General features: G+C 40.4%; 1 protein-coding gene across 2 annotated transcripts in view; it reads left to right on the top strand.

Moving 5' to 3' along the window:
• Positions 1-820: 820 nt before the first annotated feature.
• LOC144501293 (protein phosphatase Slingshot homolog 2-like) overlaps positions 821-19877 on the top strand; it is a 169854-nt gene continuing 150797 nt past the window's right edge. For both annotated transcript variants that reach the window (XM_078224869.1, XM_078224867.1), the window contains exon 1: positions 821-1093. In XM_078224869.1, the coding sequence (XP_078080995.1) occupies positions 1031-1093 (63 nt within the window). In that variant the 5' untranslated portion in view covers positions 821-1030. The remainder of the gene's footprint in view (positions 1094-19877) is intronic.

Raw genomic sequence — 19877 nt, 5'->3', positions numbered from 1 at the left:
CAGTATTCTGTAACTTGATTTTGTGTCTCTGTGTGCCTTGTTTGTAGTTTAACAACACCAGGTTAAAGTCCAACAGGTTTATTTGGTAGCAAAAGCCACACCAAAAGCTACCAAATAAACCTGTTGGACTTTAACCTGGTGTTGTTGAACTTCTTACTGTGTTTACCCCAGTCCAACGCCGGCATCTCCACATCATGCCTTGTTTGTGAGCAGATATCCACTCCATCTGATGAAGGAGCAGGGCTCCGAAAGCTAATGGCATTTGCTACCAAATAAACCTGTTGGGACTTTAATCTGGTGTTGTTAAAACTCTTACTGTGTTAACCCCAGTCCAACGCCGGCATCTCCACAACATGTATTGGGATACAGTGAAAAGTATTGTTTCTTGCCCGCTATACAGACAAAACACTCCCTTCATAGAGTACATAGGGGAGAAGGAAAGGAGAGGGTGCATAAGGAGGGTGCATAGAGTTCCTATTTCGTGTGAAACTTTGGCAGGAACAGTATTTTTAACCCCATTTTTCAAAATCCTCTTTGTTTGCGCTCAGCAGTAAGTGGTTTGGTGGGGGGGGGGGGGAGCGGAAGAGGCAACAAAGGTGAAAATGAACTATCTGCCCCTTTCGAAGGGTCTCTCGCAGACGTTTATTTTTCCATGATCTATATAACCCCACAGCCTTTCTGCTGTTCCTGGATGATGTTTTATTTTGCACTGGGCTCGGTGTGCCGAGGATGTCCCTTTCGGGTCCGCTTTCCGCCGGCTTGACTCTGCTGTCGAAAGGGTTACGTTTTGTTGACAAGGCGAGGTCTCCCGCGCGTGCGCAAACAGAGAAGCGGGCAGAGTCGGCGAGCGAGCAGCATCCGCGAGTTGGCAGGGCGTTGTTGTCTCCCCTCCGTTGCGTTCCATGGATAAATTGTAAACGGGAGTGAGGAGGAACCAAAAAAAAATTTAATAAAACCCCCACCTCCACCTCACCCCCCTCGGCGGGCCTCTGGCAGGAGAATGCGATTGGGAGCGCACGGGATTTTATAGATGGCTCTCGTGACGGTGCAGCGGTCTCCGACACCCAGTACCACCTCCAGCCCCTGTGTCTCGGTGAGTGTTTTTCCTCTCTCTCTCTGTCAGCCCTCGCAAGGAGCTCGCGGGGGCGAGAGTGCGCCTGCGCAGCTCCGTTGCTGGGCCGCGCGACGTTGCCGGGCGGATCGCGCGCGCAGTCGGTTTAAAAATAACCGTTTTAGAACGTTGAGGAACCCCCCCCCCCAACTCCACTCTCACTCCCCGGCACCCGGGTAAATGGGGGATACGGGTGGGGAGGGAGGAGGAGGGGGGTTGTGTTTACTGGCTTGCTTCCGCTTTAGTACTAAATCACCCTCCCCCATTACACACACTTATTGTTCATTCGTACATTTCTTTCGGCTACTAGTTTAATACTAATTAAAAAAAACACAATTCAAATGAAGCCCCATCCTTGTCCCCATATGAGGGCCAAACACATGATCCAAGCTGACATAACATTGCAACCCATCTTAGCCTCTGTTAAACATGATCCAAGCTGGCTGTTCATTTGTACATGCAAACACACATGTGTAGTGTGTGTATATATATGGTTACCTTTTGGTACTTTAATTCTAGTTAAAAATAACCAATTCAAATGAAACTCAATTATAGTCCCCACATGAGGGACAAACACAATCCAAGCTGACAAAACATTGCACCTCATCTTGGGCTCCATCAAACCCGATCCAAACTGACAAAACATTGCATCCCATCTTAGCCTCTATCAAACATGATCCAAGCTGGCTGTTCATTTGTACATACGTATATATATTATATATTTGGTTACCTTTCGGTACTTTAATTCTAGTTAGAAAAAAGCCAATTCAAATTAAACCCAAACGTGGTCCTCACATGAGGGACAAACACACGAGCCAAGCTGATGAACATTGCATCCCATCTTTGGCTCCACCAAACATGCTGGCTGTTTGTTTGTACATATATATTTTTGTGGTTACCTTTCAGTGCTCCTAATCAGAAAAAAGCCAATTCAAATTTATTTTTAAAAATGGCATATGGGGAACAGGTTGGAAGGTGGATTTGAGACCAGGGTGATATTAGCAATGATCTGATTGAATGGCAGAGCAGGCTCAAAGGGCTGTATTTGCCTTTCTCTGCTCCAAATTCCTATGTTCCTAAGTCCAATCATGGTTCCCACATGAGGGACAAACACACGATCCAAGCTGACAAAACATTGCATCCCAGCTTGGGCTCCATCAAACAGGATCCCAAGCTGGCTCTTCATCTGTACACAATTTAAACTCTCACCTGTGTTTCCTCTTATGTTCCTGGTTGTCAAGGGATTGACCTGACTTGACTTTCCCTCTAGTTACCATTAATCCACCTGTACATTCAAATGATTTATTTGTATTGTGTGTGAGCGTGTGGTATCTGCTTGCCAGAATGCACTGGTTGCGGTCTAGTGTTTTAATTTAGGAGGTGAACTGCATTTACCATCAGCAAGTCCTTGAAGGACAAAAGGGAGAGAATTTAGCCAAACACATTATCTGTAAAAAGGGCAATTGAGGAGTTAGTGTTGACATGGGCATGTCCTGCAGCTTTGATGGCGGTGGTGTTGACAGTGTGGTTAGTGTTGGAAACCGCAATTGCCAAGGCCATTGTGACTGGAGGTGTCCCTAAATATTAGATTCCTTTGTGATCAACTTTGTCCCGAATAGTAATCCTGAGCCTTGGGAACTCTGTTTTCTTCATCAATATTTCTTATTTGCGTGTTCCTTGTTTATATTTAGTGAATCCTAAATCACAGCACCAAAATCTGTTTGTATCACTTTTATGTAAATCTGTAGTAACATTTAAAACTTGCTACCTGCTACTACGCAGGGATAGATTAATTCCTATGCAGCCCATGAAGTGAACACCCCTATTCTAGGAAATATGAATTTATCCTAATTGTTTTAACGTGTTTCAAGAGAACAAGTGGGTATATTAATAAACTGCTTTAAATGTGTGCCTGAAAGTTGTCACACAATGCTTCCACGCATTGCCAAATGATTGGCAGTTCTACCAATCATATCACTTCAGTCAATGTGATGAATTAGAAACTAGGATTTAATGCACGCCATTGGGCAGAAATAAAGTAATATTCCATAATATGTTTTCATTTTCTGTTGATGGAGTTGCACCAAATTTCATTCAGTATAAAATCTAGAATACAGTGATTACATATTTATCTAAGTACACATTAATTTTTTTTAGTTGTAAACGAGCCAGGTGATCTGTGCACATTGCATTTTAGATCTGCTCATTCTTTTTTTACGAATGACTTTAAAGTTTTTCGACCAAATTAAATCTCCAATCCAGCGCTTAAGCTTATTTTAATGGAAGGCTTAGATGGATACATTAAAACAGAAAGTATTGTAAATAGAAACATACAAGCACCACTATAGAACTATCTTCATATTGGCAACAAAATAAATCTATTTACAGTGCTAAGATCAATGTCTGACTAATGTATAGTAAATTGGATTATAGGTAGCAACATTTTATTGCAATTATATCTAGTATTATGTTCATGTAAAGAGCAAAGGTTTCACTCTGTATATCATTAGCTTTCTTAGATATAACATATCTCCATGAAATTTTCCTCCACCCATTTAATTCCCTCAACTGTTTGCTTGGTTGTTCATTTGCCAGTAGAATCTCTCCTGTGGCTTGCTTAAAGGCACAGAAAATGTTTTGTACGTTTGTGCTTGTTTTGCAATGCAGACATGCTGACCTGTAAGACTAGTTTAGCGTCTCTTTTGTGGATTGTTGCTGTTTGATTTTAACTCCCCACCTCTTCCAGTCTTAATGTGTCTTGTGTGCTGGAGGAGGGGCAAATGAAGAATAAAATAAATCCTCTCTCAAAATCTATTGCCCTCAGTTTTGAATGCCAAATTGGTCTTTTTATGTTTAAATCGGCCTGTAATAGGCCTACTGGGGAACAAAAGCCAAAATATGTGTATAGAGCTCGGCTTGGTATCAACCTGGATTAAGTGGTATTAAACATAAAAGTGCCTTAGGTGAAGGATGAGGGCCTAGAGTTGAACAGAACACCAAGGTTGAAAAGATAAATACAGAAAACAGTGATTTAGATGATATAAAACTTTAGTCTGTGCTTAATTAGACCTTGACCAATTCCCCCCCCCCCCCCAAAATATCCTCCTCTCATCATGTAATTGATTACTTTTCAATTAGAGCAGTCCACATTACCCAAACTCGCTTGCATATAAAATGTTCTGTAATTTACTTTTTAATAACTTACCAGGATTGTACTAAGTTTAAGTAGCTACCTCTTGCACCACAAACATTTTGCATGGGCTGTAACTTGTCTTTTCAATAATGTGAAACCATTTCAAAGGGCTTTCGACAAACTTCTTTTTTGTATTTACTAAGTGTAGATATATGGGTTTACATACCAGTAACACTAAATTATGAGCAATGATATGCTATTATTTTATAACATTTTGATGGGTAATTTCTTATTTGAGAAGGTACTGCTTCAGCATTGGGACCCCGGTTTTGTTCTTTTCCTCCCTTTCTCCCTGCTAATGATTTGCTAATTTCAACTATATAGCTTTGTGGGAAGTCTGAGTCAAAGAACTGGTGCAGATCTCAGGGAGAGGGTCAGCTTGAGAGTTAAGGTTGGTCATTCACTCTACTTCAGAGCGGCAAGTTTGCAGTGTTAATTGGTTAAGAATTAGAAGGGATTTTTAAAAGAATTTTATCACAGTTACATTACCAGTTTGGCCCCAGAACATTCTTAGCAAATTCACACAAAGACAAAAAATAAATCAAGATTTGCATAAAACAGGGAGGCAACAATGTTCAAATATTAAAATATATTAATAAATTATTGCTGAAAGCCTTGCTTGTTTTATGACTTTCTTTTTCGATCATTAAAATCAATACTGTTTTGTGTACGTTTTCAGTGATCTCCATAAGCTTTTTCAAAATCCACATTTCTATGGGAGTTGAATGGGAATTCCATTTTTCCATTTCTCTCTTGATAAGACAAGCCTGCCAGTACTCAAGTACAGTAAGAAGTCTCACAACACCAGGTTAAAGTCCTGTCTTTTCCTGTGAAGAGTCGCATTCCAACCATTATTTTGTAAATTGAGTTTATGTCTTTATATGCCCTTTTTGTGAACAGAACTCCCACTCACCTGATGAAGGGGCAGCGCTCCGAAAGCTTGTGACTTGTGCTACCAAATAAACCTGTTGGACTTTAACCTGGTGTTGTGAGACTTCTTACTGTGCTTACCCCAGTCCAACGCCGGCATCCCTATATCATGAGTACTCAAGTAGCCATTGTTTTGTGTTACTGTCTGTACGTGGGAGGATCAGCAGCTTATTATTCTTTGAGACATCACTGTAGAGGCAAAAGCTGTCCTCACTTGAAGTCAAAAATTGCATGTATGAGTTACTATCACTTAATTGTGATCAAAAGTTAAACATCGGCTGATTTTTGTCCTTCTCTATTCCAGGGAGACTTGAATGGTTTTGGCTCTGTCATTGACCAGCTGATATTATCTCAGCATGGATTTATTTACTTTCAAAGTATTGTTTGCATTTCTAGTTTCAAAATGCTTATTGACCACAGATTGATGTGATGCAAGGATGTGCACACAAACACAGATGAAAATTAAATATACAGCTGGTGGCATACTTTTAAGTTTATACAATTGTTTATGCAAACAAGTCAGTATTATCAGTACTAGCTTTTGTTCGAACTGTTCGAAAAAATGAGGATCTGACAATTGTTGGGTAGTTCATAAAACGGTTTTAAATGAGGAAGGATTTTTAAATACTCAGCAGCAATAAACTTTCAGTCATGCTGTGCCGTGTGGTTTCTCCACATCTTGTAAGATAAAATATCTGTGTAACCTTCTGAGAACTTCAAATGCTACACAGATCTTGCAATTCAACAGGTAAATGTACAGAGCCATAGGAAACTAAAATATACAGATCAGGGAAGTCCAGAGCTCTGTCACTAATTCTGCTGAGATGAGATGACTACAAGTGCCCAGTTGGGCTCATATTTGAGACAGTGGTGGTCAGAATGAAGAGGAGCCATATTTGACTCAATGTAAACTCTTTCTCTCCATATGCTGTCAAACCTGCTGGAGTATCTCCATCACTTTCTGGTTTTATTTCAGATTTTCAGATCTGTAGTACTGTATTTTGCTTTTATTTTAGTGTCTGGTTGGGTGGGGCATGTTTTTTTGGCAGCTAAATAAAGTTGTGGTATTGCCATCTGTGTGAATTTCCTGAGGAAGGGGTTTGGTCTCGCCCTTAATGTACATACTGCGCCACTGCCTAGGGTCAAACATCACACCATGTGCATGCAGTGTCGCTGTGACAATTTGATACCCTGAATGTTTGTCTGATTTTGTATTTGTTTGGAATTGTGTCAGTTTGGCCCTGAGTTAGTTTACAGAAGGGGTGGGTTTAGTGGAATGTGGAGTTGAGGCCAAAATCTGATCAGCTGTCAATTTTATCAAATGGCAGCACAGGCTTGAGGGGCTGAATGGCCCACTCCTCCTAGTTTGTATGTTTAGCAGGAGGAGGAGGTGCTCTTCCAATGTTTGTTATGCTTCTATTTTTTTTGTGTAGTCAGTGAAGAATTTCTGCTCCTTGATGTCTCTTTACTCAGGCTTGTATTACCCATCATTTTGCATATTTAGCTCTGAAATGAATCCAGTCATTTACTCGCTGAGGAGAGGACTTGAAACGTCCTTTTTAAGGACCATTAGTCAGTACGAATGCAGATTAGAGTATGTGTTTTGCCATGAGTCGTGGAGGTTCTGGATGAATGGACAGAAATATAAAGAAAATGAGTTCATTGGAGTGCGATTTATAGGCACAATTAAACCTGTCTGATACAGTGCTAAAAGGATTTGTTTATTTGGCAACATGCAAAATCCCAGTAAAGAAACTGGAACTTTGTTACAGACAATATACTGTGCATTAATGCTTGTAAAGATTTAGGAAATGAGGACTCTTATGTTGAATACATGTTCTAATGAACTGCCCAAATATAGAAGGATAATATTAGGGAGTGAGAAAAAGGGGAATAACTATTGCAAATTTAGTGGTCTTTTTGAAAATTGTTAAGTTTTTATTTATATATTTTCAGTATTCATGTGGCGCCTTACCTGGCCGGCTGCGTATACTTTTATTCCCATTCAAGAAATGTGCTTTAGATGAGGTCCAAGTGTTCTTGGAAATAGAGAACAAAATGGATGAGATATTCTGGCAATGTGCACAAAGCAGTATGGAATCTAATGGCTTCTTTACCATTCCACCAAAGCTGTTTACTGAAATCCTGATTTTTGGCAGCAGTACACCAAGATGTATTTGGGCCTTTCTTGGTCACTTTACTAGTCCCAATTTTAATTTCGCCCAGTAAAATGAGTTGGAGAACACTCAATCTCTTATAAATGATCGTCCATCCAAACTAGTCTCCCAAGTTAAATCAAAGGAAGTAGAACCAACCAAAGACAAAATGAATATTTCATGAAATGCCTGTTGGCCATGCAGTAACCCAGCTGTAACTAATGGCTTGAAGCATAGGCAAGTGGTTGGAGAATTTGTACCTGATGATCTTGCATATTGTGGACCTGGACATTGTAGGGATCCTAAGGGCAGTAACAGTAATAACATTGACCAATTACATTTTTCTTTGACTTGTTATGCCCCAAGCATGAGCTTGCATGTGCTGGCAGAATTTCTCTCCTGATGGCTTACAAAATTCTATCTCGGCTGCTGTCAAACATCCTGGCCACAATTTGCAACTTTCTAACAACTGCATGTACGCAAGATAGCTATTGACATATAACCACAATTGTCATTGTTGACTGGCTTTATTTCCTGATCTGTAAATAGCTTTTAAAGTGGTCGTTCTTTAATTTGCAAATAAAACATTTTGGACAAAAATGTTGTACACTTTAAAAGATAATGGAACGTATTCAATCTTAGGCAAGTACACTATGCATTAGCAGATCTGGTCTGGATTTTCTGATTTGTCAATTCCGTTTTGTCTCTGCTGGAATAACTTTGTTGACTCTTTTTGAAATAGAAATATCGTGACTTGTACTCTCTGACTTGGATTTAACTGGACTGATGCTTAGACTGAGTGTTAAGGTCCACTGATTTGACTTTGATTTGATTTATTATTGTCATATGTATTAGCATACAGTGAAAAGTACTGTTTCTTGTGCGCTATACAGAAAAAACATACTGTTCACAGAGAAGGAAACGAGAGAGTGCAGAATGTAGTGTTACAGTCATAGCTAGGGTGTAGAGAAAGATCAACTTAATGCAAGGTTGGTCCATTCAAAAGTCTGACGGCAGCAGGGAAGAAGCTGTTTTTGAATCGGTTGGTACTGACCTCAGACTTTTGTATCTTTTTCCAGACAGAAGAAAGTGGAAGAGAGAATGTCCAGGGTGCATGGGGTCCTTAATTATGCTAGCTGCTTTGCCGAGGCAGCGGGAAATGTAGACAGAGTCAATGGATGGGAGGCTGCTTTGCGCGATGGATTGGGCTACATTCACGACCTTTTGTAGTTTCTTGTGGTCTTGGGTAGAGCAGTAGCCACACCAAGCTGCGATACAACCAGAAAGAATGCTTTGTATGGTGCATCTGTAAAGGTTGGAGGGAGTCGTAGCTGACATGCCAAATGTACCCAGCAGAATAGTTTGTGTGTTGGTCATCCAAAAACTGAAACCTTTTTGATACTGGGTAGGAAACATGGTAGCAGAATAGTAAATTATTTTCCTTTTCTTTCCCTTTTATGTGAGCTCACCTCTGATTTCTTGATGTGAAATATTCACAGACTCAGGACCTGGCCAAATCTCTTTTGCCCAGAAGGAATTACGCAAGTCAGGTAGTTTGTCAGCAGATGAAGCACTGGTGCTCATGATACTTAAGGGTTGAGTGAAAGAGGGGGAAATTACTGCCTGTGACTAAAGAACTGGTTCTGAACTTGGTCTCAGAAAGAACAGTTCTTCTGGAGCATCTGCCCTGCAGCCTGGGTGACATATTCATATAGCTGGAGTGGAGCTTGATTTTGTAACTTTCTGACTTGAGCAAGAGCGGCAAGTCTGAGCTAAAGCTGACCAAGGAGAGATAGGGTTTGCTTGGCTATGCATTATCATTAAAAACTTTTACCAGCAATCAGTAGGCTGTTTGTTTCTCCTCCCCCTCCGGTGCTCAGATTATAAGGGGTTGGAGCGTACCTTGGAATTTGTCAGATACTGGGCGAAATATAAGTTTCAAATTGTGGCAAGTATACCTGGACTTAGTAGTTCCAGGGTGACCCTTTTGCCAAAACAATTTGACACCTCATTTAAGTTGCAGCTAGTTAACAAAATAGTCAGTGCAAATCACGGTTTCTTGATTGGCATTAAAGCCGCTCATATTCTTCACATGTTTTGTGACCTATGTCAATTCTTTTTTTCTCTTATTTGCATTACGAATGTATGTGCTTATATTTCTGGTTTCTGTGCATGCAGCCTCAAGTGAAATTCTTGTATAGTCTTCAGGAAGGGTGTCATTTTGTCCATTATTGTAAAACATTCCTATGAAGCGCAAATTTAGAATAGGATCTGTGGACAAAGGGTAGAAAGAGAGAATTGCTACTCGCATGATTCTATATTGTAGTCATGTAACTCCTGGCTTGCTTTCCCAAACTTGTGTGAAAACGGAAGAGTTTCAGATCTGTTTTTTCAGTGAGGCCACTTTTTTGCACAATCTGTTTCTTGCCAGTCGGGGAATGGGTGGAGCCTAAGCTCACTGGAAAGCCAGCAACTCTCAGTAGAGGGCACCCGTGCAGTCACCTACCCCCGGATATCCCACATCTCCTGGGGGGCCTTAGTGGCCTTGTTATTGGGGACCATACGTGATCCTCGCTGGTGAGGACCTTCACCGGCTATTCAGTAACTTGATTTTGTGTCTCTGTATGCCCTGTTTGAGAGCAGGTATCCACTCCATCTGACGAAGGAGCAGCGCTCCGAAAGCTAATGGCATTTGCTACCAAATAAACCTTTTGGACTTTAACCTGGTGTTGTTGAAACTCTTACTATAATGTTTTCTGCAGCTATGATTTTAGCCCTCCAAGGATTGCAGTTACACCAACATTGCAATAATTTATTATGTAAATTTTATTGAAATAACAGTTGTGTGAAAAATGTTTTTTTTTGCCTATTTCTCATTTTTGTTGCACGCATTACCACAGTCTGTTTCTTTTTGGCTTCTCTGCCAGGTACCAACAACAGCTTGCATTTATATAGTACAATTAAATTACTAAAATGTTCCCAAGAGTTTTCATGGGTCTGAGCAGCCCTCTCCTATCTCCTCCTCATTGTCATTCTTGAAGAGTGAGTCCAAGTAGTGAGCTAGGAGTCTGTTTGACATGGGGAGCTATCCTAAACATGGAATATATTTTGAGGGTACAATGGCCAGTTTTTAATGCCTGCAATATTATGTTGGATAAGATCAGTTGATCTAATCCAAACTCACAGTTAGTCTCCCTGATGCACTTGTCTTTGAATCATATCTGGTGCGTTTACTTATTTTTCTCATTTTTGTTGCACACATTACCACACATTCTATTTCTTTTTGGCTCCTCTGCCAGGTACCAACAACAGCTTGTATTTATATAGTGCCATTAAATTAAAATGTCTTTGAATCACATCTGGTGCGTTTACTTATTGAGTCGTCAGGGAATCCACACACGCAGCTTCTATTTTGAAATTGGTTAACAAATGAGAGTATTTTGTTGTTCAGACAAACTGATGCTCTATTTGGAATTGTGTTACCTGCACATTTAAATGATAGGCATTTTAATATATTACTTGCCCATCCCTATTTCATTAATCTCCTTCAACCCTGTGAGCTCTCTGTTGTTCTAATTCATCCCTAATGTTCATCAATACACACTTACCAGCTGTGCCTTCAGCTGTCTAGGCCTTTAATTTCTGAAATTTGTCCCTAAACCATTCTACCTCTTTTTTTTGAAGTCACTCCTTAAATCCTACCTCTGGCATCTGTCCCAATATTACCATGATGTGGAGATGCCGGCGTTGGACTGGGGTAAACACAGTAAGAGTTTTAACAACACCAGGTTAAAGTCCAACAGGTTTATTTGGTAGCAAATGCCTTTAGCTTTCTGAGCGCTGCTCCTTCGTCAGATGCAGTGGATATCCACTCCATCTGACGAAGGAGCAGTGCTCTGAAAGCTAATGGCATTTGCTACCAAATAAACCTGTTGGACTTTAACCTGGTGTTGTTAAAACTCTTACAATAAATGCTAGCCAGCCAACGATGGCCATGTCCCATGATTGAATTTTTTAAAACTATCTTGTCGGTGCAATATACTATCTGAACTGGTCTGCAGTTATCAAGAAAAAGCTTTTATTTTTATTCCTTGCTGATTTTCTTTAAATCTGAATTTATTGATTTCTGGCTGGTCTACAAATTCATGAGTCCTGGCCATTCTTCATTCGGATAATCCTTGGTGGGTAATCTTTGGCAGTGGGTGTCCGGAGGCTTTCTGACTGTGGATAACTTTACAGGCAACTTTGATCATATCTCTTATCAGGCACACAGATGTGCACACTTTAAGCAGAGGTCATAACAACATAGAGTCAGTGGTTACTCCACTGAACCTGGAACATTGTTTAAAAACTTAATGTGTTTCAGTGAAGGAAATCGTCCTGACTGTTAAATGTACTTTTAATTTAATTTTGTGTCCTCTGAGTCCTCTTTCTTAGTTCGCTTTGAAGCAATGTTTGTTCCAATATATAAACCATAAAATTATATAGACAGTAAAAATATAGTTCACTACACTAAAAAAAACCTACAAAATGGAAAATGTAATTACTGTAAATGGCAGGATTTAAATTGACCAAGTGTATGAGACAATCCCAGAATTTCATGTTTAGGCCTGTACTTGGTGCATAAATTAATCCCCCATTTTTCAGATAATAAATGCATGTTTAGATTTATGCATACGCACCCAACAGGTTGATGTGATGCACCTGTTGTGTGGGTGAAAAGTTAGAGTACTTTCCACTTTTGTTTGCTGTTTGTTTCCCATTTTAAGCCTATACAACTGGCCAACAGCAATGAGAAAAAGTTAAACGTGTAACTCTTTCCCTGTCAGTACACAACCATCATCAGCATCAAAGTCCTTGTACCGGCACGCAGAAACTGGAGCCTGCAGCTAAAGCTTTAGAGGAACACTTGAGGATGTTTAGAACCCAGCCAAGCAGGTTTACTGGCTTGTGGACACACCCTGGCACTCATGATCCAAACTCCCAGCTATGGGTGAATAGCTAGCTCTACTGCCTTGTGAATACCTTGAGAGTTGAAGGCTAAATTATGGCAAAAAAATCTTGAGTGGAGTGCAAAGGCAGACCGATGTATAAATACGTAATCTTTCCCATAACCTCTGGAACAAAACTGGTGCCAAACATACTGTTTTTCATTCTTATAGCTTCTACTGGGGAAGTTGAGGGGTAGACCCTGACATTTGGACATCCCAAAGTCTCCATAAATTTTGCCCAGGCTTGTCTTGGACAGGACACCCCAGTTTCACTGTAGAGTGTTAACACAGTATGGGAGACAAGTGCAAGCCATTGTCTACAATAGGGCTGTATTCAGTTAGGAGGCAGCCTCAATTTTTCAGCTCAGAAATACATCTTTAGTATTGCACTTACTTTATATTGTCAGTGTAGGGGATCTTAGAATCATAGAATCCCTACAGTGCAGAAGGAGGCCAGTCAGCCCATCGAGTCTTCACCGAATTTCGGATGAGTATTTTACCCAGCGCCCCCCCCCCCACTCCCCCCACCACCTTATCCCTGTAACCCCACACATTGACCACAGCTAATCCATCTAACCTATGCATCTTGGGACACTAAGGGGCAACTTTATCTTGGCCAATCCACCGAACCTGTACATCTTTGGACTGTGGGAGGAAACCGGAGCACCCAGAGGAAACCCATGCAGACATGAGGAGAATTACCCACGGTCAGAATTGTTCCTGGGTCCCTGGCACTGTGAGACAGCAGTTCTAACCACTGTGCTGCTATGCTGCCCTGTGATCAACCAGGCAGTATGGGCTATGTTGTCAAGATGATGTGCAGGAGTTTAAGACATGCTCACAGAGAGTAGGCTATGAATGGTGACCAATGAACATAAATAGCTCCTCTTGTAAAAAGAATCCAGTCGGAACATTTGTTAACATCGATTTAATTTGAATTACTGATGTTATGTCCTTTTTCACATTTCAAAATGGCAACCAGCAATACTAGCTGTTCGCATTTTACACTTGGCATATGAGAGGCCCCTCATTTTTGGAAGGACTATTTAATTCATCAGAAGTTAACTTGTATGTGACCTACACGAATAGAATTTATTAGAAGTCCACAGTTATAATTAAGGTGGACTGGTTACTGCATTTTTCAATTAATGGCTGACAAGTTTTATTGTGGCTACTAACTGATGTGTCTGGTTGATGTGCATAGTAGGCAGTCTGCTTGTCACCTTTTGCTTTCAGCACTTGCCACTGACCAGCAATATAAGTATTGAGGAAAGAGCGAGCGTGTAAGCCTTTCTCGCCAGCACATAGCCTCTTCATCATTGAGCCCTATGTAATGCCTGCCTGTGATGATATATGTAAGCTGGGTACCTAGAGGCCAAAGGCTAAACTGCAAGAGACCCTGAGGAGGCCAGGCCCCGAGGGTGTGTGGTTCTGCCTTGGTGCCCACAAACTCAACCCCCAACTTTGAGTAAATAGGCCCATTGCTTTGTGGGTGTCTCAGGAGAGAAGAAGGCTTATGGCATAAACTCTGACAGAAAATCCAGAGTGAAGTCAGTAATCTTATCAGTCAGCTTTCTGGCAACTCTCCAAAGCAAAGTTGATATCAAACCATATTCATCTTTTCCTTTGGATGATGCTAGCAATGATGAGAAGGGGCCCCGATGTTTGGGTAACTCCAATCCCTTTTCCAAGGGCTGCACCCTGGAGAGGACACTCCATCTTCGTAGTTGATGTCGGTACAGCACAGGAAGAAAAAGAATCAGTAAGGATAGGCAACAACACCTCCCTCACAATTATCCTTAACACCGGTGCCTCACAAGGCTGTGTCCTCAGCTCTTTATTATACTCCTTATACACCTATGACTGTGTGGCCAAATTCCCCTCTGACTTGATTTTCAAGTTAGCTGATGATATCACTGTAGTGATACAGCCAACACAGATGATATTCAATAAGAAGTAACGTACATCCTGGGTGCAGTCCTTTGTCTCCTGAGACAGATGGATGCTACTTCAAGCTTAACTTTGTGTTCTTTTACCCGTTGCAGTCTCAGATCCTGCTGTGCTCTTGGCTTGGGTTCCCTGACTTCAGTCCTGATCCTGCTGAAAATAATGTTTCTTTAATACAAAATTTGTCTTCAACAGATTTAAATGTGTTGAATTTTACAGTGATACCAAATGTATATAATAACCAGATAGTGATCAGAGGTGGGAAATCTTTTTCCCTACCCTTTCTGCTGAGGTCATCTATAGTGCTTATTCTGTTGTCCTGATTGATCAGACAACGACAGTAAGAACCAAACCTTGGATATTTCTATTCAGTGATTGAGCACACTTGAGGTGTTGAATGAGCTCATGAAATGTTTTCATATGCCTCTTGTGCTACACCATCTATTTTGACTTGTAGCAGTCTAGAAACAAAACACTGTCTTGGTTTTGACCAGTTATTTTTATATATCCTGTTGCGTCCCCTTGAAAATCTGGTTACAAAATGGCCCAAGAAATAAATCCATCTGAAGTTCCAAATATGTTACACTTTTTTCAATAGCCACTGACTGGAAAATGCTGTGTAACAAGTCAAAATTTTGTGGCATGATCAAGACAACATGGAAAATTCATGCCTAAAAAAAAGCCTTTTTTTTCAGACAGTCAGAAATTTCCCCACAGATAAGACCTGACACAATTCTGTAGAGCTTCAGCATGCTGGTACCATTATTATAATTGTCAATTCCAAACTAGATACCTTACAGATTGGTGCCATGTCCCATAATCTAATATGCAGTTGCTTGAATTCATTAGACCAAAGAACAATCTGTTTTATTTCTTAAAACATGTCAATTGTCAAATGGACACAAGAAAATTGATTTGAAACTGCCCAGTGCCATTTAAAGTTCCAAATGCCAAGACAGGACAAGGATATGTAGTTGTATTTCCCTTTTCTGTGGAGATCTGAACAAATGATCTGAAGCATAAAAAGACATACAGCAACTCTCCTGAGCTCTTAAGTGTTCATAGTTACTTTTGCCACTATTTGAATGTACAGGTTATTTACTTATTTATGAATATTATACTTTAGCGACTCTAGTTGCTCCTAGTTCATGTTTATTATAATGCTACAAACTACAATGCAATTTCCAATAAAAACTAATCCACCTGCACTATCCTAGCCTTTGTACATGCTGTTCATGGAGATCAGTAATATGCCATTACTGTGTAAGTGATATGGGTAGAATTGGCTGTCTAAGAGGGGCAAAATAATGAACACATACCAGTAACATTTGTGTTGATGTTTTGTGTGAATGTGATGTGTTTTTTTTGTAATTAAACAATGGTGTACCCTTTTTGTGTGAACAGATATAGCCTAATATGTGCAGGTACCAGATTTTAAATGTGCATTGTCTTGAGCTTGACTAATTGTGTAGGGAGAATTTAATTCCTAAGTTTCATGCAAGACAGAGCAGCCAACTTGACCAGCACCCCATCAACCACCTTAACATTTGTTCCCGCCAACACTGACATACAGTAGGAGCAGTGTGTGCCATCTACGAGGTGCATCTGCAGCAACTTGCCAAGCCTTCATTATCAGCACTTTCCAAACCCACATCCTCTACTATCAAGAAAATCAGGCAGCAGATTCATGGAAACACCACCACTTGCAAGATCCCCTCTAAGCCACATACCATTCTGACATAACTACATTCTTTCATTGCCACTGGTTCAAACTCTTGGGACTTTTTATTTAACAGCACTGTGGGTGCACCTACACCACAAGGACTGCAGAAGGCTGAAGAAGATGACAACCTTCTCAAGGGCAATAAATACTGACCTTGCCAGCAATACTCAGACCCAACTGGCACAATGGTTAGCACTGCTGCCTCACAGCACCAGGGAGTCGGGTTCAATTTTGACCTTGGAGGACTGTGTGGAGTTTTCACATTCTTCCCGTGTCTGCGTGGGTTTCCTCCAGGTGCTCCGGTTTTGTCCCACAGTCCAAAGACGTGCAGGTTAGGTGGATTGTCCATGTTAAATTGCCCCTTAATGTTCAAAGATGTGTAGGTTAGGTGAATTAGCCATAGTAAATGCATGGGGGGGTGGGGGGGTGGGGGGGGGGGGGGGTGTTGACTTGGAAAACTGTCAGTGCAGACTTGATGGGCTGAATGGCCTCCTGCACTGTAGGGATTCTATAGTTCAATGATTAAATCAGTCACTCATGGATATCTTTGCCCAGGTTCAGTTATTCTACCATAACCTGTTTAATGTGCTTTAGAACATAGCCTGCACAACCAGAATCATATTTTTTCTCCCACTGGATCAAAGTTACAGGATATTTGGCCTCCGCTCTCGTGATTTAGTGGAATGAGTTGTTGAACTACTTGCCTCCTTTTAAGTTCAAGTTAATAAGCAACAACACAGTGAAAATTTTCATTTAGAACAAAATAAACATCAAATCTTTAAATGTTGATGCAACTTATTTTGGGGTCAACATTTTTTAAACTTTCAAAGTTTGGAAAAAGGTATATTGACCAAATGCTGAATTACCTTTAAAAGGCTTTCAGCTGCATTTGCTTTCAATATGAAGTCTAGAGTACTCTCCCCTAGAGATACTAACAAGAGCTAAGTTACTCACCACAGAATTCCCAGCCTCTGTCTTGCTCTTGTAGCCATAGCATTTATATGGCTGGTCCAGTTACATTTCTGCTCAATGGTAACTCCCAGAATGTTGATGTGATTTTCCTTAACATAACTGACCATCTACAGTAAATATTGTGCATAAGGTTGTATCTATGTTTTGTTTGAATTGTCACCATAATGATGTTACACCATACAAAAGTTGGTTTAGTTTGAAATGTCATGCATGTGTTGGCTTATGGCCAGGCTAAAATTTGTTTCTACAAAGGTGAACATTGTAAATGTTTCCATCAACTTACTGTGACACTTCAAGTTGCAAATGAAATATGACTTTTTCAGGCTGCCACGTAGTTGGACTTCATAATATGAGGATGTTTTAGATGTTTTATTTTCTCTCTTTTCCTCTTTTAATTTTTAGTAGGGTACAATTCTGAAGGGTGAGTAGTGATTGCTATTTGCTACCTCACCCAAATGTCCATTATCCAAACATGAATCTTGATGAGTGAGACTTATCAATGAACTGTTCAAACATGGGATGCATTGCAATCAAAATTATCTGTTTAATCTACTTATTATCCACTTCTCGTAGAGATTCTTGGATCTAGTAGAGATTCTTGGATCATAATCAGAGGTAGGAAATATTTGACAGTGCCAATTCCAATGCCCTCACTTCTATTCTCGCTGAGATCAGCCAAATCACAGTTGACAACTTGCATCGACTTTTCTGGTCTGTGGGGCCCAAGTACTGAACAGTTATATTAGCTATAAAATACCAAACGTGTGGTACTGTCCATCGTGCTGAGTTTTGGAATGCTAGCTAAGTATAGTAATTATTTCTAGGAATTTGTCATTGATGAGCAAACCTCCTCCTGTAAGCAAGCCCATGTCCTAGGTATTTGCACTAAATACTGATGTGCTGGAAGGCAACCAGCTACATTAATTTAACATTTGTGTTTCCTTTTGTGCATGTCTGTTCACCTCAGTAAGGGAAGGGAGGGTGTTTAGGTTCATGGATTATTCTTCATCTTGTCTTCAGTGATATATTTTCTTGGTTAAGTATGATGACACAGGCTAATTTAAGTGCAGAATTCCTTCTCCTTTACTCGACAATGCAGTCTCAATCATAACTTTGGTGTGTACAGTGAGCCATAACCAGACAAAGTTATTTCAAAAGCCCAATTTTGTTCCTTTCTGAAAGGATTGATTTCTTTATTAGGTAAATACAGTTCAATAGCTACTGGTTGCCCTACCATACCTTGACCACAGTGCCCATTATGACTTTAATTGTGTTACTATTTTTAACATTTGCAATGTATGGATGCTTAATTACTTCGGCTATCACAGCCAAACCCAGTCTTCTCATCCAATATCCACTGATGTGAGCTTTCAGACTGATACTTTCAGACTCTACAATTAACCTTTCAATGCCATCGCTGCTCTGCTGAGATCAGCTAACATAGAAGTTTGTTCAGTGTTGCAACAATGAGACCTCGCAACTTTGTTTCCTTTGGGTAAATGTTCCTGATTGTCATTTAGCTGCCATGATACTGGCAAAGAAAGAGAAACTTGTAATTGAAAGTGTAAACTAGCATAATATTGACTCTTTGTTCTTGGAACAGACTTTCCAATTTTCATCTTGCCTCGAAACGTCAGCTCTTTTCTCTCCTTACAGATGCTGCCAGACCTGCTGAGATTTTCCAGCATTTTTTCTTTTGATTTCAGATTCCAGCATCTGCAGTAATTTGCTTTTTTGCAATTTTCTTAAAGCTTCATAGAGTCATAGAATCCCTACAGTGCAGAAAGAGGCCATTTGGCCTATCGAGTCTGCACCAACAACAATCCTGCCCTGGCCCTATCCCCGTAACCCCACATATTTACCCTGCTAATCCCCCTGACACTGAGGGGCAATTTAGCATAACCAATCCACTTAACCTGCACATCTTTGGACTGTGGGAGGAAACAGGAGCGCCCAGAAAAAACCCACGCAGACACGGAGAATATGCAAATTCCGCACACGACAATTATGTCCCTTTTATTCTTCAAATCACTCTTTCATTTGTTTAAGGCATTGCTGGCATGACCAGCCTTGCCCTTTAAAATGTGGAGCTGAGCCACCTTCATGAACTGCCACACTCCTCCCACAATGCTGTTAGGTAGGGAGTTCCAGGATATTGACCCAATAACCATGAAGGAACAGCAATTTATTTGCCAGTCAGGGTAGTATGTGATACATCACTAGTTTACTAGCGTTCATTTTTGTTCAGCAAAGTATCTTTTCAAAGTATTGATTCAGGTTTTCATTTCCACCTTCATTCCATGTTTGGTCTGCCTGAAGCCAAGTCCTTGCGTCATTGGCTGTTGATGCTTCATTCTGAGCCATTTCTTTGGCTGTTTTCCGTGGTGGTTTGACATTGTCTTGTGCTCTCAAGGCAGGGTGAGGGGGCATCTTCTTAGTCTATCTCAGCTGGGATGGGAATTGAACATGTACTGTTGGTGTTGTTCTGAACCAAATGCTAGCCATCTAGTTAAGTGAGCTCATCAGCTCTCTCATTTCAATACTTCACTGAAATAACAATAACAATAGGTGCTCAGCCTTTAAGATTCTTGCAACAACCATCTATTACTGCGAGTTAATTATGTGCACAATGTATAATCTGATGTAATGTTTTTTTTTCTCCTTTTTATTTTTCCTTTAATGTCTGGGGAAAATGTGGTAATTCCATCACCGACTGGAGATTTTGTACCATCTGTGCTAATTCATCTTGCCAAAGAAGCTGAAGAGCGATATGAAAACATTACCCTATTCTTTCATTCTTAAAACTGGGAAAGGATTTTTCTAACCTTAGTCCAAATAGCACTTAATGCTCCAT

This window comes from Mustelus asterias, chromosome 12, assembly GCF_964213995.1.
Source record: "Mustelus asterias chromosome 12, sMusAst1.hap1.1, whole genome shotgun sequence".
Lineage (NCBI taxonomy): Eukaryota > Metazoa > Chordata > Chondrichthyes > Carcharhiniformes > Triakidae > Mustelus > Mustelus asterias.
Note: the sequence above shows the minus strand (reverse complement) of the source record. Positions and strands in the feature narration are given on the sequence as shown.